Below are 18,702 nucleotides of genomic sequence, written 5' to 3'. Positions count from 1 at the left end.
ATAGTCAAATAATATAATGTAAGGGTGATATTTAAGTTTATTTATTTTTTTTAATAAATAATAAAATGTATAAGTTTGATTTATCTCCTTCTTCAAACAACACTTTTGTTTGGACCATTGAGGTGACGTTTGCAAAAGTGTCACTAAAATCATCAATGTGGCTGGTAAAGTCAGTAAGATGTATGACTGAATACTAAATAACAGCCACAGTCATAGTAATAATTAGCAAATTAAACTTTTATTCTTAATTTCATTTATATCAGTTAAGTTTTAGCAGGTGTTACCATATCCTGTTATTCACAGAGATTTTGTGGCTCGCATAAAGCACAGCTGTGCTTTGATTTTTAGCTGATAAAATAAAGCAATGAAGTTTAAAGCAATGATTGTGTGTTTGAGTTTTTGTGAAGCCTCTCAGGCATTTTGTATCACTGGGCTGCTACTCTCAGAGCACAGTAATAGAGAGCTGAATCTGACAGAGTTACACTGTTAATAGTAAATTCAGTGGATGTTTGGGATGTAGCTGACTGAAACCGACAGTCTGGTATATCCTCACTCGGAGCCATCCTTAGCTGACGCCGGGCCCGGTGCGAGCCAAGTTTCGACTCGGTCAATTCGTTTTTGTATTGTATGTAGAGGTTTACACAATCTTCAAAGTCAGGGTGATCAAAAAGGCTGATGGGGTTATTGTTCTTAATTATTTTTTCGCACCGCGAGGGGAGGCGATAGCTGATCATCCACTCAAGCTCTAGGTCCTCGATCGGATCACGATCGTGTTCAGGGAGAGATCCCCTCAGTCCGTTCGTGGTCGTGCCCCGGTGGCGGGGGTAGGGAGAGGTTGAACCACTCCTCAAGCGTGGGGCCCTCGGTCCATTTGTGATCATGTTCCGGGTAGGGGAGGAGGTACTGCACCAATTGCACCAGATGGCCCTGTCCTCACTAGCACTCCGTGATCGAGCACCTTTCAATAATATAAACCGGGGTATTCTGTTTGGATACTGTCTGTACCAGTACAGCGAAATATTGTTGTTGCTTGTATCATAAATGCAGCTCAGTTTCACCGACTCTCCTTCTTTACTGATTATATCATCCTTGACTTTTGGTTCAATGCTGTCAGAAAATATACCTGCAAGAGAATAAATTTTTCTTCATGAAATTAACTCCTGTTCTGTCTGTTTTTAAAGTAATAGTGCTATGAATTATAGAATCTATTCTATAAATTATAGAATATCAGCCATCTAATTCAATTGATGATATCAATTAATTAAATATGTACACAATTAAAACTTTGAATCCTTAGTCTATTGTAGTATAGTAAAATGCTCTTTACCTGGTTCTGTTATAAGAAGCAGTAGAACACATCTCTCCATGGTGAGAAATGTATTAATAAACTGTGCCTATTATAAAGTTTGCTTAATGATTTTATGTTGAAAGTAAATGCATGAGTTTATGGAGGGTCATTTGTGCAGCTATAATGTCTGTAAATGTGGGTGTGGTTTCTGATATTTTAGACCACCTTCTTTCTTTCCACACTAATCACTGAGATGACTGTCAAATAATAGGATTTTATTTTGCTCCGCTGGACTTTAGCTATTATATAAACTGTTTGTGTTTTTCAGAGCACAGTAATACAGAGCAGAGTCTGATACAGCAGAAGAGATGATCAGATCCACACTTTTATCTTCTTTTCTGGGACTGATGGATATTCCAGAAACTGGTGGACCAGCATGAGTAACATATCCTGAATAATCCAGGATGAGGAACTGTGGTGGTGAACCTGCATATTGTCGATACCAGTGAAGACTAGTTACAGAACTGGTGTAGTTTCACTCTCTCAGTCTCAGTATGGGGTGAAGACATCTTTATCTCTGTTACCTGCAAAAAAAAATGTGGATCTGAACATTGCTGAGCATATTTAAAATGAGAATATTGTAATGTTATGAGTACATGTAAGATTTTTACCTTGAATAAAAGTCAGCAGTATAAGCACACAAGTAAACATGATGAACAGGCTGCAACTTGCTTCAGTGATCTTTGATGCTGTTTACAGAACAAGTCTGTGTTCTACAGGCCTGTGTTAAGTTCTGCCTCCTAACATAATAATTTTATAAATAACAGAATTTATTAAACACAAATCCAAAAACCAAACACTTGTGGAATGGAAACAAAATCGGAATATTTGACATTATTGTTGATTTTGTGTTCAATATGTACCTTGTTTTTTCATGCACGTTGTTGATTCTGTGAAAACTCTTATTTGTAATGTTTGGTTTAGGTAGATGGCCAAAGGTTTTTAACTGATCAATACTCTATACCAGTGTTTCCCAACCTTTTTCAACTTGCGGCCCACACAACCAAACACATATGTTTGCGTGGCCCACTACAACAAAATTAACTGACCCCGCTATTGTTGTGTTAATAACTTAGTACTCAGAAGCTAGATTGTTAACTGTATTTATTGAATGAACTGGCAATGACCAGAAAATAACTCGGGCTGCATGGCACCGCTTGGCTCAACTGCTGTTGTTCTGTGGCATATGCAGCAAAAATATCTGAGATAAGTTTATTCTTAAACCAATCAGTGAGCTCGAATAGGGGAAGCATAGTTACAGTTTAATATTTTGTTTTTGTTATTTAATTATATGAAATGATGTTATTATGATATGACTTAGACATTTTTACATATATGAACAATATTATTATTTCTTTTAATAGTAATTGGCGGCCTACCTGCAATACCATTATAATACGTGTATAAGGAACATTGTTTAGCCTTATAGTTGCAATGATATTTGATGCGAAAAATTCACCATCTAGAAATCAATCTGACTACTTTTTAAATCAGAAACCAGTTTTCCATGATTAAACAGAAAAAGCATAGGTTATTAATTAACGGCTCCTATTTTACAGCTCTAATCTCATTGAATCAATACTATTGCTACTGTTTGTCACTTATTTTTTCTTAAATTAAATCAGGGTTTTGGAGTTAGGTATAAGCCATTACAGCTTATTACAGCCATTACAAATATCACCTAACCCCAGTATGTTCTTGTGGAACGATTGCTTTGCAACACAAGCATTCTTAGCTTTCAAACCCATCTGCACATACAAAATGTAAGCAACCAAACAACAGTGAGTCTTAGGGTGACCATATGCGCCGTTCATATGGGACAAGTCCCAGCCAGGATTTTAATAATGCCTAAAATATCCAGGTTTTTGCTATTTGCACTGTGCAGCTTGATCGTTGTGTAACATTCATGAGAGCTATAAAGAACAGAGCAGACGGCTCCTCGTTTTACTTGAAGCATTGTGAAGCGTTGTGATTTGGGGGCGGGGGGGGGGGGGGATTTGTGTGCAGCGACGCTTCAAGTCAATCGAACGAACAAACACGTGAGCATACTTGCATCGCTTTGATCGTTCCCTCTAGATCACACCTTCTCACACGCAGCCCCACGATTGGTCGATTATGTACAATACCTGCATGTTATTGGTCAAACTGCTCTGGATGTTTTAGGCAATATTAAAATCCTGGCCGAGACGTGTCCCATATGAACGGCGCATATGGTCACCCTACTGAGAAACATTAGTTTACAGTTTATTTTGGGGATTTTTTTTCTACCATATTTCTGCCACATTAACTGGATGCAGTTCACTGTGGTATGCTTTACCCTCTATGTAAGGAAGGTTTTTGAACAGTGTTTTCTATTTTCCTGTCAAAGATAAACAGATAAGCAAGCAATAATCAAAAATCCTGCCAGTCTGGAACAGAATACATACCTGAAATAGAAAACAGAATAAAAACAAAGAGTATCATTCTTCAGGACGATAAGCAAGTTAATGTGCAACACCTGTTACTGCCACTGAAGTAAGCATTTAATTTTTTCTCCCTCCAGTTAGAATGTCTCAGTAGCCCCTCCCCTTAAAACTGTAATGTACAGTATGGAAACCCATTTAAAAATGGAAACTTTTAGTTTGCAATTGAAATATTTTTTTATGTCATTACTGTCAATTCTGCTTAATTGAACGTACCTTTGCTTAATATAACTATTAATGTAAAAAAAAAAAAAAAAAAAAAAAAAAAAAACACACTTTAACCTGTTTTAACTGTGTAAACAATATATAAATACCACACAATTTTGCTAAATGTGTACTATTAAGTTCAGAACAAGTTTGAGGAAGCCTAAAGAGGTGGACCTAACCAACAAAAGGTGGGGGTGCACTTTTTTGTTTCTTCAGCAGGTGTGACCGCATCCTGTTGTCTTGTGGTTTAAGACACAGAGTTGTGGTGGATCACTGGCACACCAATTATGTGTGTGTTTTTGTAAAGCGTCTGTGGACTTTGTATCACTGGGCTCCTACTTTTAGAGCACAGTAATAGAGAGCCGAATCTGACAGATTCACGTTGTTAATGGTGAGTGAAGTGGATGTCGGAGATGTAGTTGTCTTATAACGCTTGGATGATACATTCTCTTGACCAGACATGCGAGAACTTTTAAATAACAAATACTGAGGTTCTCTATTAGGATACTGTCTGTACCAGTAAAGCAAAACATTATTTTTGCTTTTATATGTGCAGCTCAGAGTGACAGATTCTCCTTCTCTCCTGGTTTTATGTGAACCCTCTTCTTTTGGCGCAATGCTGTCAGCAAATACCCCTACAAAAATGTATTTTGCTTTAGAATGATAATGTGAAAAATGGTGACATGCTATAATAAAAACAAAATAAAATACTAATTGAAGCATTTTAATTAAATCTTTAATGTTACAATAATGACCCTATTGATTTTTATATTATTTCTTTCTCTCTCTTTGTTTTTAAATCATTTGAATGGTAGTTTGTGTATATTAATGACACTTTAAAAAAAAGAGTACATGTCATAAGAATCAGAAGTCGACATCTGTCCATGTTACAACCCGAATTCCGGAAATTCCGTTTTTTAAATTTTAATAAAATGAAAACTAAAAGACTTTCAAATCACATGAGCCAATATTTTATTCACAATAGAACATAGATAACATAGCAAATGTTTAAACTGAGAAAGTTTACAATTTTATGCACAAAATGAGCTCATTTCAATTTTGATTTCTGCTACAGGTCTCAAAATAGTTGGGACGGGGCATGTTTACCATGGTGTAGCATCTCCTTTTCTTTTCAAAACAGTTTGAAGACGTCTGGGCATTGAGGCTATGAGTGGCTGGAGTTTTGCTGTTGGAATTTGGTCCCATTCTTGCCTTATATAGATTTCCAGCCGCTGAAGAGTTCTTGGTAGTCTTTGACGTATTTTTCGTTTAATGATGCGCCAAATGTTCTCTATAGGTGAAAGATCTGGACTGCAGGCAGGCCAGGTTAGCACCCGGACTCTTCTACGACGAAGCCATGCTGTTGTTATAGCTGCAGTATGTGGTTTTGCATTGTCCTGCTGAAATAAACAAGGCCTTCCCTGAAATAGACGTTGTTTGGAGGGAAGCATATGTTGCTCTAAAACCTTTATATACCTTTCAGCATTCACAGAGCCTTCCAAAACATGCAAGCTGCCCATACCGTATGCACTTATGCACCCCCATACCATCAGAGATGCTGGCTTTTGAACTGAACGCTGATAACATGCTGGAAGGTCTCCCTCCTCTTTAGCCTGGAGGACACGGCGTCCGTGATTTCCAACAAGAATGTCAAATTTGGACTCGTCTGACCATAAAACACTATTCCACTTTGAAATAGTCCATTTTAAATGAGCCTTGGCCCACAGAACACGACGGCGCTTCTGGACCATGTTCACATATGGCTTCCTTTTTGCATGATAGAGCTTTAGTTGGCATCTGCTGATGGCACGGCGGATTGTGTTTACCGACAGTGGTCTGAAAGTATTCCTGAAAGTATTCCTGGGCCCATTTAGTAATGTCATTGACACAATCATGCCGATGAGTGATGCAGTGTCGTCTGAGAGCCCGAAGACCACGGGCATCCAATAAAGGTCTCCGGCCTTGTCCCTTACGCACAGAGATTTCTCCAGTTTCTCTGAATCTTTTGATGATGTTATGCACTGTAGATGATGAGATTTGCAAAGCCTTTGCAATTTGACGTTGAGGAACATTGTTTTTAAAGTTTTCCACAATTTTTTTACGCAGTCTTTCACAGATTGGAGAGCCTCTGCCCATCTTTACTTCTGAGAGACTCTGCTTCTCTAAGACAAAGCTTTTATAGCTAATCATGTTACAGACCTGATATCAATTAACTTAATTAATCGCTAGATGTTCTCCCAGCTGAATCTTTTCAAAACTGCTTGCTTTTTTAGCCATTTGTTGCCCCCGTGCCAACTTTTTTGAGACCTGTAGCAGGCATTAAATTTTAAATGAGCTAATTAAGTGGATAAAAGTGTAAAATTTCTCAGTTTAAACATTTGCTACGTTATCTATGTTCTATTGTGAATAAAATAGTGGCTCATGTGATTTGAAATTCCTTTAGTTTTCATTTTATTAAAATTTAAAAAACGTCCCAACTTTTCCGGAATTCGGGTTGTAATATTCTGGGTGATTTATTTTGCTTGAATCCAAATCATGTTTGCAGAGATGCAAGAGACTGAAATGACAAACTTTAGGGATTCCCTGTATTTAATGTGAATGAAGAAGAAGAAGATACAATTCACTGACACAGCAGTTTGAATGAATGTAGACATGCAAATGTGTATTTGCAAAGTGGGTGTGGTTAGTGACATCACCCATCCACTAATCACACAGGTTTGTTTTTCTGTCAAGCTGCTTTGACTTCTTTTGTTTAATACTGAGCTAATGACACTTTCTATCCTCTTACCCTTTCTGCATTGCTACATTTTTATGAAGACATTCAGTGTGTTAATTTATGTTTCAAGTCCCACCAAAAAATTAGGTTACAGTTAGTTACAGGAGAGTGTCACACTGTCACCCTCAAGAGCAAATTCTCTGTCACTTTTTGGAGTGATGACTTCTGAGGCTCTGGAACCTGCAAATATGAAAGTGGCTTTAATTGTAACACAACCATAGATCTTGTAAAAACATGTATTAATCTTTCATATAGAACTGAAACAGTAGTATGTTCTATGGCATTATATTATGCATTACAGTATAAACAGTATAGCATTTTAGTAATATATTATATTAAAATATTACAACATTATACCTTCTATTAATGACATCACTATGATAATATAGATGAACATGTTCGCTCAACAAATGCCAGCAGCAAACTAAACAAGGACCAGCTGCTTCACACAGAGACTGATACTCTGTGTGCTATTGTCTGTGTTAAACTCCTCCTTTTGCCATTATATATATATATATATATATATATATTTATTTATTTATTTATTTATTTATTTATTTATTTATGAGAGCTATATATATATATTTGCTTGTTTTTATTTATTTTTATTTTTTGTTGTTGTATACTATTTTGTAAACTGAACAAATTCTACATTTTAAATTACATTTAAAAATACAACTGAAATGCCACCTATGTATACCCTTTCATATTCTCCTAAATTCACAGGTGTTGCCACATTCTAATTTTCAGAGTTGTGGTTTTCAAAAATAAAAATAAAAATAAATTGTGGTTTGATGCTATTTGATTAGACACTATTCAAAGCACATTTTTTATCTTAGTTTTTGTAAAGCTTCTCTGGTATTTTGTATCACTGTGCCACTCGAAGGGCACAATAATAGAGAGCAGAATCTGACAGAGCTGCTTTCTCAATAATGAGTTCAGTGGATGACTGGGATGTAGTCGACCGAAACCGCTTGTCTGCTATATTCTCATAGGTCTGTGATCGAGCACCTTTGAGCAGTAAAAACCGAGGTTCTCCATTTGGATACTGTCTGTACCAGTAAAGCCAAACATTATTGCTGCCCACATCATATGTACAGCTCAGTTTCACAAATTCCCATTCTTCCTTGATTAAATTACTATCTCCTTCTCTTGGTCCAATTTTGTCTGAAAATCCACCTGAAATGAAATGCGTTTTTATTCATTATGATCTAGATCATTAAAACAATAAAACATGTTACAAATCTCTTTTCAGTATGTATAACATCAGGGCAAGATTTGCTTTGCATTCAAATGGAATATTGTCTGTTCAGACATTTACCTGTAACCACAATGAGAATCAAGAGTAGCATCTGTCTTTCCATGATGGCAGTTCAGATGTAGTTTGTTTTTCTGTTACTGTTAGATTTAGAAAACTGTACCTGAATATTGTTTTATAGTGTGAATGGACCTGTGTTGGTATCTAGAATGCACATGAGTGAAGTTCCATTGTGAACTAATATTGTGGGTGTGGTAACGTGAAATGTGCAACAGTTTAAAAGCTGCACAGCTTCTGTAACTCATAAGAGAACATACTGTTCTAGTGTCTAGTGTTACAGCTGTTGGTGAAGTATTAAGATAGATAAATGAATATAGTGGTGGAGCCTATTGAAGAGTATGTTTGCTGAATCAGAAGTCTCCAAAAAAGAAAACTATTTCAGACAAGAATTAAGGGGCTAAGAACAAAGACAGCATTTATTGTGTAGCATTTATTTAAGTCAAAAATTGCTTGAAATTATACAAGTAATTTGTGTAATAAATAAATAGTTCTCCAATAATCTGTTTTATTTACCTTGAAAATCTACTCGGTATGCACTCATCAATATAGTGTAATTTTTCTCACAATGCACAGCAATAATTACTGTTTTTGACATTATTGTAAGGGGTAGGTTTAAGTCTGGGATAGGTGTAGATTTTAATAAAACACACTCTAATAGGTAGAACATTTTATTTACTGTTAGCTTCCAGGTTTTTACTGCATCCCTTCTAGCCACAACTGTCTTTTACCATGCTTCTAGACCCACTGTCCTGCAAAGTTTGCAATCTTCAAGACCTTGATTAGCTGGTTCAGGTGTGTTTGATTGGGGTAGGACTACACTATGAAACTCTAAAAGGACTGGGGGAAGTTCCGAACAAATACTTGTGAGACTAAGCAGGAGCAATGTCAGGGAAATGCTTGACAGAGAGGAAGAATCTTGATTTGTGATGTTACACTGCCCCCTTATGCTAAAACTCAGAACAGAATGTATTATATTATATTATATTGTATTATCAAAGTATTCCCACAGTACAGTAAGTGAGGTATTTGCAAAGTGTAGTTTCAGGCTCCAGAGCACAGAGTTTTAGCCGGCAACTGCAAAAGGCACGGTGGATTGTATTCACCAACAATGTTTTCTGGAAGAATTCCTGAGCCCATGTTGTGATTTCCACAGTACCGTCTAAGGACCCGAAGATCACGGGCATCCACACTGTAAAACCCGACAAGTTAACTTAACTCAAACCGTTTGAGTAAACCGATTGCCTTGACTGTAATACCCGACAAGTAAACTTAACTCAAACGGTTTGAGTAAACAGATATCCTTAAGTTATGTTAACTCAAACCATTTGAGGAAACCGATTGCCTTAAACCGTTTAAGTTGAAAAAAACTCACAGTTATGAGTACTCTGAACTTAATTCAGTTGAGTTCACTGAAAGAAGATATACATTGCAATTAAGTAATTAAGTGATTAATTGAGTGATAATAGAGTTTAGTGATGAACACCTGCTGTTAACAAACAGAATCAATGAAGAAAAGAGAGAAAGGAACTGCAGCTGACTTCAGACACAGCCTCACGCAAACCTTACAAGTTATGTTAACTCAAACCGTTTGAGGAAACCGATTGCCTTAAACCATTTAAGTTGAAAAAACTAACAGTTATGAGTACTCTGAACTTAATTCAGTTGAGTTCACTGAAAGAAGATGTACATTGCAATTAGGATTAACTAAATGCTGATTGTTAATTAGTGATGAACAGCTGCTGTTAACAAAACGAATCACTGAAGAAAAGAGAAACACAAGAACTACTACAACTGACTTCAGACACAGCCTTAGATGAAATCAACTGAAATAAAATACATGAAATCTCTCAAGATCTGATTAAACAACCCCACAAACAGCATCACCAGCTCCACTTATTAATAACCAGACTGACTTTATTTCTGTCAGACGTCTACAGAAGATCTTATTGAGAATGAACTAAGGTTTAGATGTTGATTTATTGTTTCATTTGAAGTAACCATGTTAGAGATCAGTGTTTGCTTTAGTTGGGCTCTTGACCCTTGACTTCTGTCTTTGCGTTTTCTCTGGCTGTTATAACAGTGTGTTTCTAAAACACATTTGTTGTAACTCAAAAGCCCAGAAAAAATGCCATCAGGTGTTAACCTGTATCTAGGTTTAGGTTGTTATACTTTATATTGTTGATGATGATTATTCATTATTAGTCACATTTATTGAGCCTTACGGAGTCTAATCTCTGATGAAATAGGTGTTGTGTAATTTGTAGAAGTGGTTCTAGGAAAAATGACACTAAGAGCCAGTGGTTCTGTGATGATCAGTTAATATAAAAATGACTTTCCAAACATTTTGTACACATACATTTTTCTTCTATGCCAGTAGTTGGTCAAACACTGACATTAATAATCAGAATATGAACCTCTACAATGGTGACGAAAAAAAACATGCTGCAATGCATGCTGGGTACTATTGTATTACAAAACTCATCCATGGCTCCCAGCATGCTCTGCAGCATTTTTGTTTTTATGGTCACCATTGTTGAGGTTCATATGCTGATTATTGATGTCTGTGTGTGACTAATTGACACCATAGAAGTCCCAACTGTCTGGAAAATCTTTGTATTATCTGATTATCACAGAATCACTGGCTCTTAACATCCATTTACTATAATCAATCAAATTACACAACACCTATTTAATCCGTACAGTTCAATAACTGATGATTATTATCACCAATATAAAGTATAACAACCTACACCTAGGTACAGGTTAACACCTGATGATATTTCTTCTGGGATTTTGGATTACAACAAATGTGTTTTAGAATCACACGGTTATAACAACCAGAGAAAACGCTAAGACATAAGTAAAGGGTTCAAAGCCCAACTAAAGCAAACACTGATCTCTAACATGGTTACTTCAAATGAAACAATAAATCAACAATAAATCAACATCTAAACCTTAGTTCATTCTCAGTAAGATCTTCTGTAGACGTCTGACAGAAATAAAGTCAGTCTGGTTATTAATAAGTGGAGCTGGTGATGCTGTTTGTGGGGTTGTTTAATCAGATCTTGAGTGATTTAATGTATTTTATTTCAGTTGATTTCATCTAAGGCTGTGTCTGAAGTCAGTTGTAGTAGTTCTTGTGTTTCTCTTTTCTTCTGTGATTCTGTTTGTTAACAGCAGCTGTTCATCACTAATTCTCAATCAGCACTTAGTTAATCACTTAATTACTTGAATGCAAAGTTTCAAAACTTACATGGTTTAAATCAAGGCAATCTGTTTACTCAAACGGTTTGAGTTAAGTTAACTTGTCGGGTTTTACAGTGCAGTATGGTTTTCTGGCATGGACCCTTACGACTGTTCCAGATTCTCTGAATCTTTGGATGATATTATGCACTGATGATGATAGATGATGATAACTTCAAAAAACATTATGTTTTGATACTGATTAAATAAAGACTCTACAAAGCATTAATTTTGTGTGAGTTTTTGTTTTGCTTCTCAGACATCTTGTATCACTGGGCTGCTACTCTCAGAGCACAGTTATAGAGAGCTGAATCTGACAGTTACACTGTTAATACCAGAAACCCATCTGGTATATCTTTCTGCCTGCTCTTTGATCAAGCACCTTTGTATATTAAATATTCTGGTTCTCTGTTTGGATAGTGTAACAGACTCTCTCAGTGTCACAGACTCTCCTTCTTTTCTGAATATTTAACTTTCTTCACTTTATCCAATCCTGTCAGCAAATCCACCTGAATTGCAGTGAATCATAGTTTAAAATAACATGATGTAATATAGGGTTTCATTCAATAACATTTATGTTAGATTAAATTATAAGATGTATGAAATATAATTAATTGTGATTAAAAGTACCTGAAACTGTGATGAGCATTATGAGTAGCATCTGCCATCTTAACTGAAATCCACTTTGAACATCAGATTTTTAGTTTCAAGTATTTATCAAATTGATTTATTAGTTCATTATGGTTGAGCATTATGGCAGCTAAATGTGCTTTATAAAATGAATTACAATAAATATAGTGGCTGATGTTTGAATGCAAGCACTGAGACTGACTCAAGTTCTGTTATGATTGAATAATGTGGCTGTGGGTTAATGAAATATGAAACATGTTCTGTGCATTTTTCACTGTACATTAAAACCTCAGCCCGACCTCTCGCTTTCTTTCTGCCTTAGTTTTGTTTAAAGAGCTTTTTGTACATCATGCAGTGGATTTCCTTTCACTGTGGGCTCCAAAGCACAGTAGTAGAGAGCGGAGTCAGTGACAGCAGCAGAGGAGATATTCAGATCCACACTACTGTTGTCTTTTCTGTGATGGATTGAGACTCCAGCAACTGGAGGAACAGCTTCAGTAACTTTCCCATAATAATCCAGTAAGAGGAACTTTGGTGGTGAACCTTCGTATTGACGATACCAGTGAAGACCTCGAACAGAACCAGTGTAGCTACAAGAGAGTGTCACACTGTCACCCTCAACAGCAAACTGATAAGAACTGTATGGTGTTATGACCTCTGCTGCTCCAGAACCTGCATTTAAAGTGTACATTTACAATTATTTTTTAGCTCAAAATCCTTTCAAATCTATTAAAATTTAAATTTGCTTTAGTTTTTTTGAATTTCTGAGTTCTAGGTTTCTTTACTTTTCACTTAGGAATTGCTTGTAAATTTCACAATTAATTAAGAATAAACTGCAAGTAACACATTTAATTAAAACTAAGAAAACAATAGTAAAGCATTGCATTCGTAAAATAAAATAATATTTGATAATATTAAAATTATATTTGTTTTATTAAAAAGTTCAAATCATTTTTACAGTGTACATATAAAATATCCAGCATATGCAATAACAACCTACCTTCAACTGATGATAGTAATATTAAATAGATCAACATGTTAGCACGATAATCAGGTTTGAACAGGAGACACACAGAAACATCAGATGATCCCAAGAGTCTTTTGAAATGTTGACAGTCTTATTGTATCTCACAAGGCATGCGCTAAACTCCTCCTACTCAGACTGACAACATTCAGTCCTCATCTCATACTATATATGACAGTCAAGTGTAATTCATAACACAATCCCACATTTTGAATGCAATTAATAAAAAAATATTATTAAATAGATACAGATAGATATTTAACATGCTACAACACATTACATTGACATTTAGGGGAATAATAATAAACTTATTTGGTATGCTAGACGGAAATGAGAATTCTAGAACAACAATTTTTGCAGATTAGCATTTTTATGTTGTTTACAATTAAGCTTATATTTGATTAAATTGTGGCATAAAAACATGAAGAAAGAGTTTTTATTTCTGTATTGTTTTTATGTATTAGCTGGATTTTTTATATGTGTATATATTGAATAGTAAAATGTCAGTAGAAATATCCTGTATGCTTTAATGCTTTGCCAAAATACAGTGAGGTTTTTGTACAGTGTGGTTTGTTTTCCTGTCACTGTGGGCTCCAGAGCACAGTAATACAGAGCAGAGTCTGTGACTTTAGCAGAGGAGATGATCAGATCCACATGAGTTTTCTTTTCATTCAGTTTTGCTGAAAATCGAGGATCTTGGTCCACAGTTTTGGATTTTTGTAAAACTTCCCCAGTAGCATGAAGAATGAGGAAAAGAAATTCAGGAGTTGACCCAGGATATTGATGATACCAAAATAAACTTCTTGCTGAGGAGTAGCTACAGGAGAGACTTAAAATGTCCCCTTCTGTCCCAGACACACGAGGTTCAACTGGTGTGATGGCATTTCCAAAACTGACACCTGCAGATGAGATTATAAACATTTTACAACATTTTAACAATAAAACATTCAAATAAACAGAAAAAAGAAATGTAGGGTTTGAGAGATGAAATTAGATACTGACATGCAAGAGAACAAAACAAAGCCAAAACAAACAGCATCATTTTCAGGATGGTGTTTAAGTTGATCTACAGGACAAACTGTTACTGAAGTAACATTCATTTATTGTACAGCAGAGGTTGTCTGTAGCACCTCCCCTTAAAACTACAGCTCTGAATTCATGAAGAAGATCATCTCTCTCTGAATCTATGGTGGATGTTTTTGTGGTGATCATTTACCAAATATTTCAGATTTGTAGACATTTTAGTAAAGACCAATATACAATACTTTTTAAATCAGTAATTTTTGTTAGAACTTTTATTGGTTTTTATTATTTGATCATTTCATTCATTTAACAAAGTACACTGTTGTTATATTTAATAGCTTTTGCAGGTACAGTATATGTAGCAGTTTAGTTTAAAAATATCTGTGAGACATTGCATTTAGGCCTACAACCTTAAAGATGGTCTGAGTTTTATGAGATATATTTTAATGGTTGATGTACTGTAACTAACAGAAGCCGACTGTTCAGTTAGTAGTTGCATTATTTAGGATATCTGTGGAATAATTTCAGAGGGTTCCTTCAGAGTTACTTACTGTCTATGCAAGTAAAGTCAGCTTACTTAACAATAAGTTAATTATTATTAATTATATTTAATTAGCAGTTGTACACGGTCTCTTTCTCTCTCTTTTTTGACCTTTGTGCTGGTGAGTCCAGCTGTGGTTTGTACATTTATATCAAGTCTTGATAAACATAAGAAAATTGTTTTTGTACAGTGTTGTTGTGTTTCCTGTCACTGTGGGCCGTAGAGCACAGAAGTACAGAGCAGAGTCTGTCACTTTAACAGAGGAGATGCTCAGATCCACATGGAGTTCTGTTTTTCTGTGATTGATGGTTATTCCTGGAACGGGTGGATTAGCTTGAATAGTTGCCCCTGAACCTTCCAGTATGAGGAACTGTGATGGTGATCCTGCATATTGCCGATACCAGTGAACAGCACGAGCAGAACCGCTGTAGTTACAGGAGAGCGTCACACTGTCACCCTCAAGAGCAAATTCTCTGTCCCTTTTTGGAGTGATGACTTCTGAGGCTCTGGAACCTGCAAATGTAAGTGGCGTTAAATGCAGTTTTTAAACACTTCTGTTGAAATGAAATGCTTTTATTTTAACAATATTATACCTTGAGTTGTTGACAGCAGTATAATAATATAGATTAACATGTTCTCTCACTGCACTGGTAAAAACAAACTAAAAACAGAGCAGCTGCTCCACACAGTGTTGAGTGATGTTCATCTTTACCAGCTGCATGCTGAATAGTGTCTATGCTAAACTCCTCCTCCTGTCCTGACAATGAGTCTGAATTACAATGCACAAAAGAAAAGATTAAATGGCTTTTTAAATATATGCTCATTTCTTTTAATTATTTTTTAAATAAACCTTTTATGTTCTTAATTTTTTCTGCTCAAACCAATATTGTAATACCATTTTATTCATAAATGTGAGTTTTTGTAGTTTTAATGAGACTTCTTATACTACATAATATGAGAAAAGAGATAACCTAACAAACAAGGTAATATGACAAAAATATCCTACATTTTCCAGAGAATCGAGGATCTTGTTCTACAATTTTAGACTTCTGTGAAACTTTCCCTGAGCTATGCATTATTATCAAAAGAAATTCAGGAGCTGAGTTTGAATATTGGCGATACCACTGCAGAGTAATTGCTGAAGAGTAGCTACAGGACAGAGTTATACTGTCCCCCTCTGTCCCAGACACCTCAGGCTGGACCGGTGTGATGACATTCCCAAAACTCACACCTGTGAATCAGATTTAATCATTAACTCCACTGTCATAAAATACAAAAGCACTATAAACCAAAAAGAAAAAAGAAGAAAAAAAAATCTATGCAGTATAATTATATAAGACTGTATATATAAAATTCTTACATGCAAAAGTGCAGAACAACAGTGAAAAGCTGAGCACCATTTTGCAGTGGATTAGTTCATCTGCTTCACAGACTGTTAGAGAGCAAACCCTCACTGTGTAGCAGAGGATGTCTCCAGAGAGCACCTCCCCTAAAGCTGCACTCCCATATATATATGGGCTGTCTTGATTAAACCTGGATGTGATGACATTTGCAAAAATTGACTGCTGTAGATGAAATACTCAATATTTTTTATCTCATGGAGAAAAGACTTACAAATTACCAGATTAAGAAAATCATGACAGTAGAAATGAAGGAGAACAGTGCAAAGGCAAACAACAACAACAACAAAGCTAAATTTTTCAGGATGATGTTTCAGTTCATCTGCATCACAAAGAGTTGCTGAAGTAAACATTCATTAACTGTTTACCAGAGGATGTCTCCATCTAGCACCTCTTATCAAAGGCAAAGCCACAGTCCACAGATCATCTCTCTCTGATCCTAGATCTGTAATATTTTTAATCAAAGCCTTAAAAGTATTTACACCTGCTTTTTAGTAAAGTAAAATATACTGATTCATCTAAGAAGACTCTGTAAGAAGGTGTTGTTCATTTTTTTTGTAATGTTTTTATTGTATAACTTTTATTTATTTGCTCCTTTTTATTGTTCAGACAAGGGATTACATTCATAAAAGTGACACCTAAAGAGCAAAATTCATAATCATGAATATAAATAAGTGTGTGTGCACTGTTTTGTTGTTGTTTTACAAGGATTTAACTGATTTCAGATCAGTTTAAACTATATCCTTAATAATTTAGAATTTTTTTTTAATTTAAATGTGAAACCATGATATGCATGCTATATTGTATTCACATGCTCTTATTCAAACTTTCTTTTTTATCAAATTCACAGCTGTTACCACATTCCCTGTTTGTGGTTTATAAAAACATGATGTGTTTTGATACTGATTTTATTAAATACTCTTCAAAGCATTAATTTCATGTGAGTTTTTGTAAAGCTTCTTAGGCATTTTGTATCACTGGGCTGCTACTCTCAGAGCACAGTAATAGAGAGCTGAATCTGACAGAGTTACACTGTTAATAGTGAATTCAGTGGATGTTTGGGATGTAGCTGATTGAAACCCATCTGGAATATTCTCATAACTGCTCCAAGATCGAGCACCTTTATACAGAATATATTCTGGTCCTCTGTTGGGATATTGTCTGTACCAGTAAAGATAAATTGTATTGCTGTCTGTTTCATATGTGCAGCTCAGTGTCACAGACTTTCCTTCTTCTCTGATTATATTAGTATCTCCTTCACTTGGTCCAATTCTATCAGCAAATCCACCTGAAATGCAGAGAATCATATTTTCATGCTCTGATGTAATGGAGTTTTTGTTTGTTTTTGTTTTCAATTAAAATATATATCAGATTAAATTGGCTGATTCACAAATTGTAATTAATTAATAATTATGATTAAATGTATATTTACCTGAAACTGTGATGAGCATTATAAGTATCATCTGCCTCTCCATCTTAACCAATGTCCACTTTAAAGATCAGAATTTTTGCTTGCAGTACTTATTAAATTGATTCATTAGAGTATAATTATTCATTTATGGATTCCACTTCATGCTGAAAGTGGCTTTCTAAAAATATTAAAGTAGCTGATGGTTGAAAGAGCACTGAGAACTGAGATCTGCTGTGTTTGAATAATGTGGCTGCGGGTTAGTGAAATATGAGACATGTTCTGTGCTTTTGTTTCTCATATAGACATCAGGTGCTTGTTTAGTGTGAATAAAACAGTTTGAGAAATAATATTGCCCCCCTCTGTTAGGGGGCAGAACAGCATGTTACACATCCTATAGTGGATGTGTTTATGTCAGGACCACTATAGTCAAAGATGATTGACAATTATCACATGGTTTGGATTGGTATGGTTCTGTTCTGGGCCAGAACTCCATGGATGAGAGCATAGAAAGCAGCGATAACCAGAACAGAACCAACGTAAATTTATTGCAGAGATTATTAATGGTATTATATTAATAATGATTACTAAACATTATGTTCAGTGTTTGCAATGAAATGATGATGATAGCACTTCTCAATCATCATTGGTGAACATCAGGGAAATGCTTGTGGAACATAATGTGTGAGATTATGTTGCCCCCTTGTGTTGGAGATAAGAACTATATGAAATAATGTGCTTTCTTGAATGATAAATATGCTTAAGCAACTATTTATTTATTTATTGTATTTTTATTTATTTATTTGAAGTGAGGACAAAATGTATTCTCAGATATAATTCTATTCTACAGAAAACAACCTTAAATGACATATCAAAACATGAAAATGTTTTTCTTTAACAAGTTACTGATTTTTATTTTTATTTTTATTGGTTAATTTATTTTAAGCTAACCAGAACAAATGTGTGCAGAAATTTGCTGAATGATTAACAATGAACCCACTGGATGATTAACATAAGTCAGGTTTTTGTACAGTGTTGTTGTGTTTCCTGTCACTGTGGGCGTCAGAGCACAGTAATACAGAGCAGAGTCTGTCACTTTAACAGAGGAGATCTCCAGATCCACATGGGTTTTCTTTTCATTCAGTTTTCCAGAGAATCGAGGATCTTGTTCTACAATTTTAGACTTCTGTGAAACTTTCCCTGAGTTATGCAGTATTATGAAAAGAAATTCGGGAGCTGAGTTTGGATATTGGCGATACCACTGCAGACTAACCGCTGAAGAGTAGTTACAGGACAGAGTTATACTGTCCCCCTCTGTCCCA

The 18,702-nt window shown here is 35.4% G+C and overlaps 1 protein-coding gene and 1 gene segment (V, D, J or C); both read right to left on the bottom strand.

The window, feature by feature from the left end:
• Positions 1-425: 425 nt before the first annotated feature.
• Positions 426-1,367, bottom strand: LOC132096995 (T cell receptor alpha variable 38-1-like). The segment is given in 3 exon segments: positions 426-552; positions 919-1,123; positions 1,328-1,367. Coding segments are annotated over 3 exon segments (372 nt in total).
• A 13,328-nt stretch (positions 1,368-14,695) lies between these two features.
• LOC132096994 (uncharacterized) lies at positions 14,696-16,060 on the bottom strand. The gene is made up of 4 exons (XM_059502665.1): positions 15,933-16,060; positions 15,579-15,803; positions 15,285-15,341; positions 14,696-15,106 (listed from the first exon to the last, which is right to left on the bottom strand). Exons 1-4 carry the CDS (start codon positions 15,970-15,972, stop codon positions 14,724-14,726), a joined length of 705 nt encoding a protein of 234 aa, XP_059358648.1. The 5' UTR covers positions 15,973-16,060; the 3' UTR covers positions 14,696-14,723.
• Between the last annotated feature and the right edge of the window lie 2,642 nt (positions 16,061-18,702).

The sequence above is a fragment of the Carassius carassius genome, chromosome 20, assembly GCF_963082965.1.
Source record: "Carassius carassius chromosome 20, fCarCar2.1, whole genome shotgun sequence".
Lineage (NCBI taxonomy): Eukaryota > Metazoa > Chordata > Actinopteri > Cypriniformes > Cyprinidae > Carassius > Carassius carassius.
This window is presented reverse-complemented; position numbering and strand designations above follow the sequence as displayed.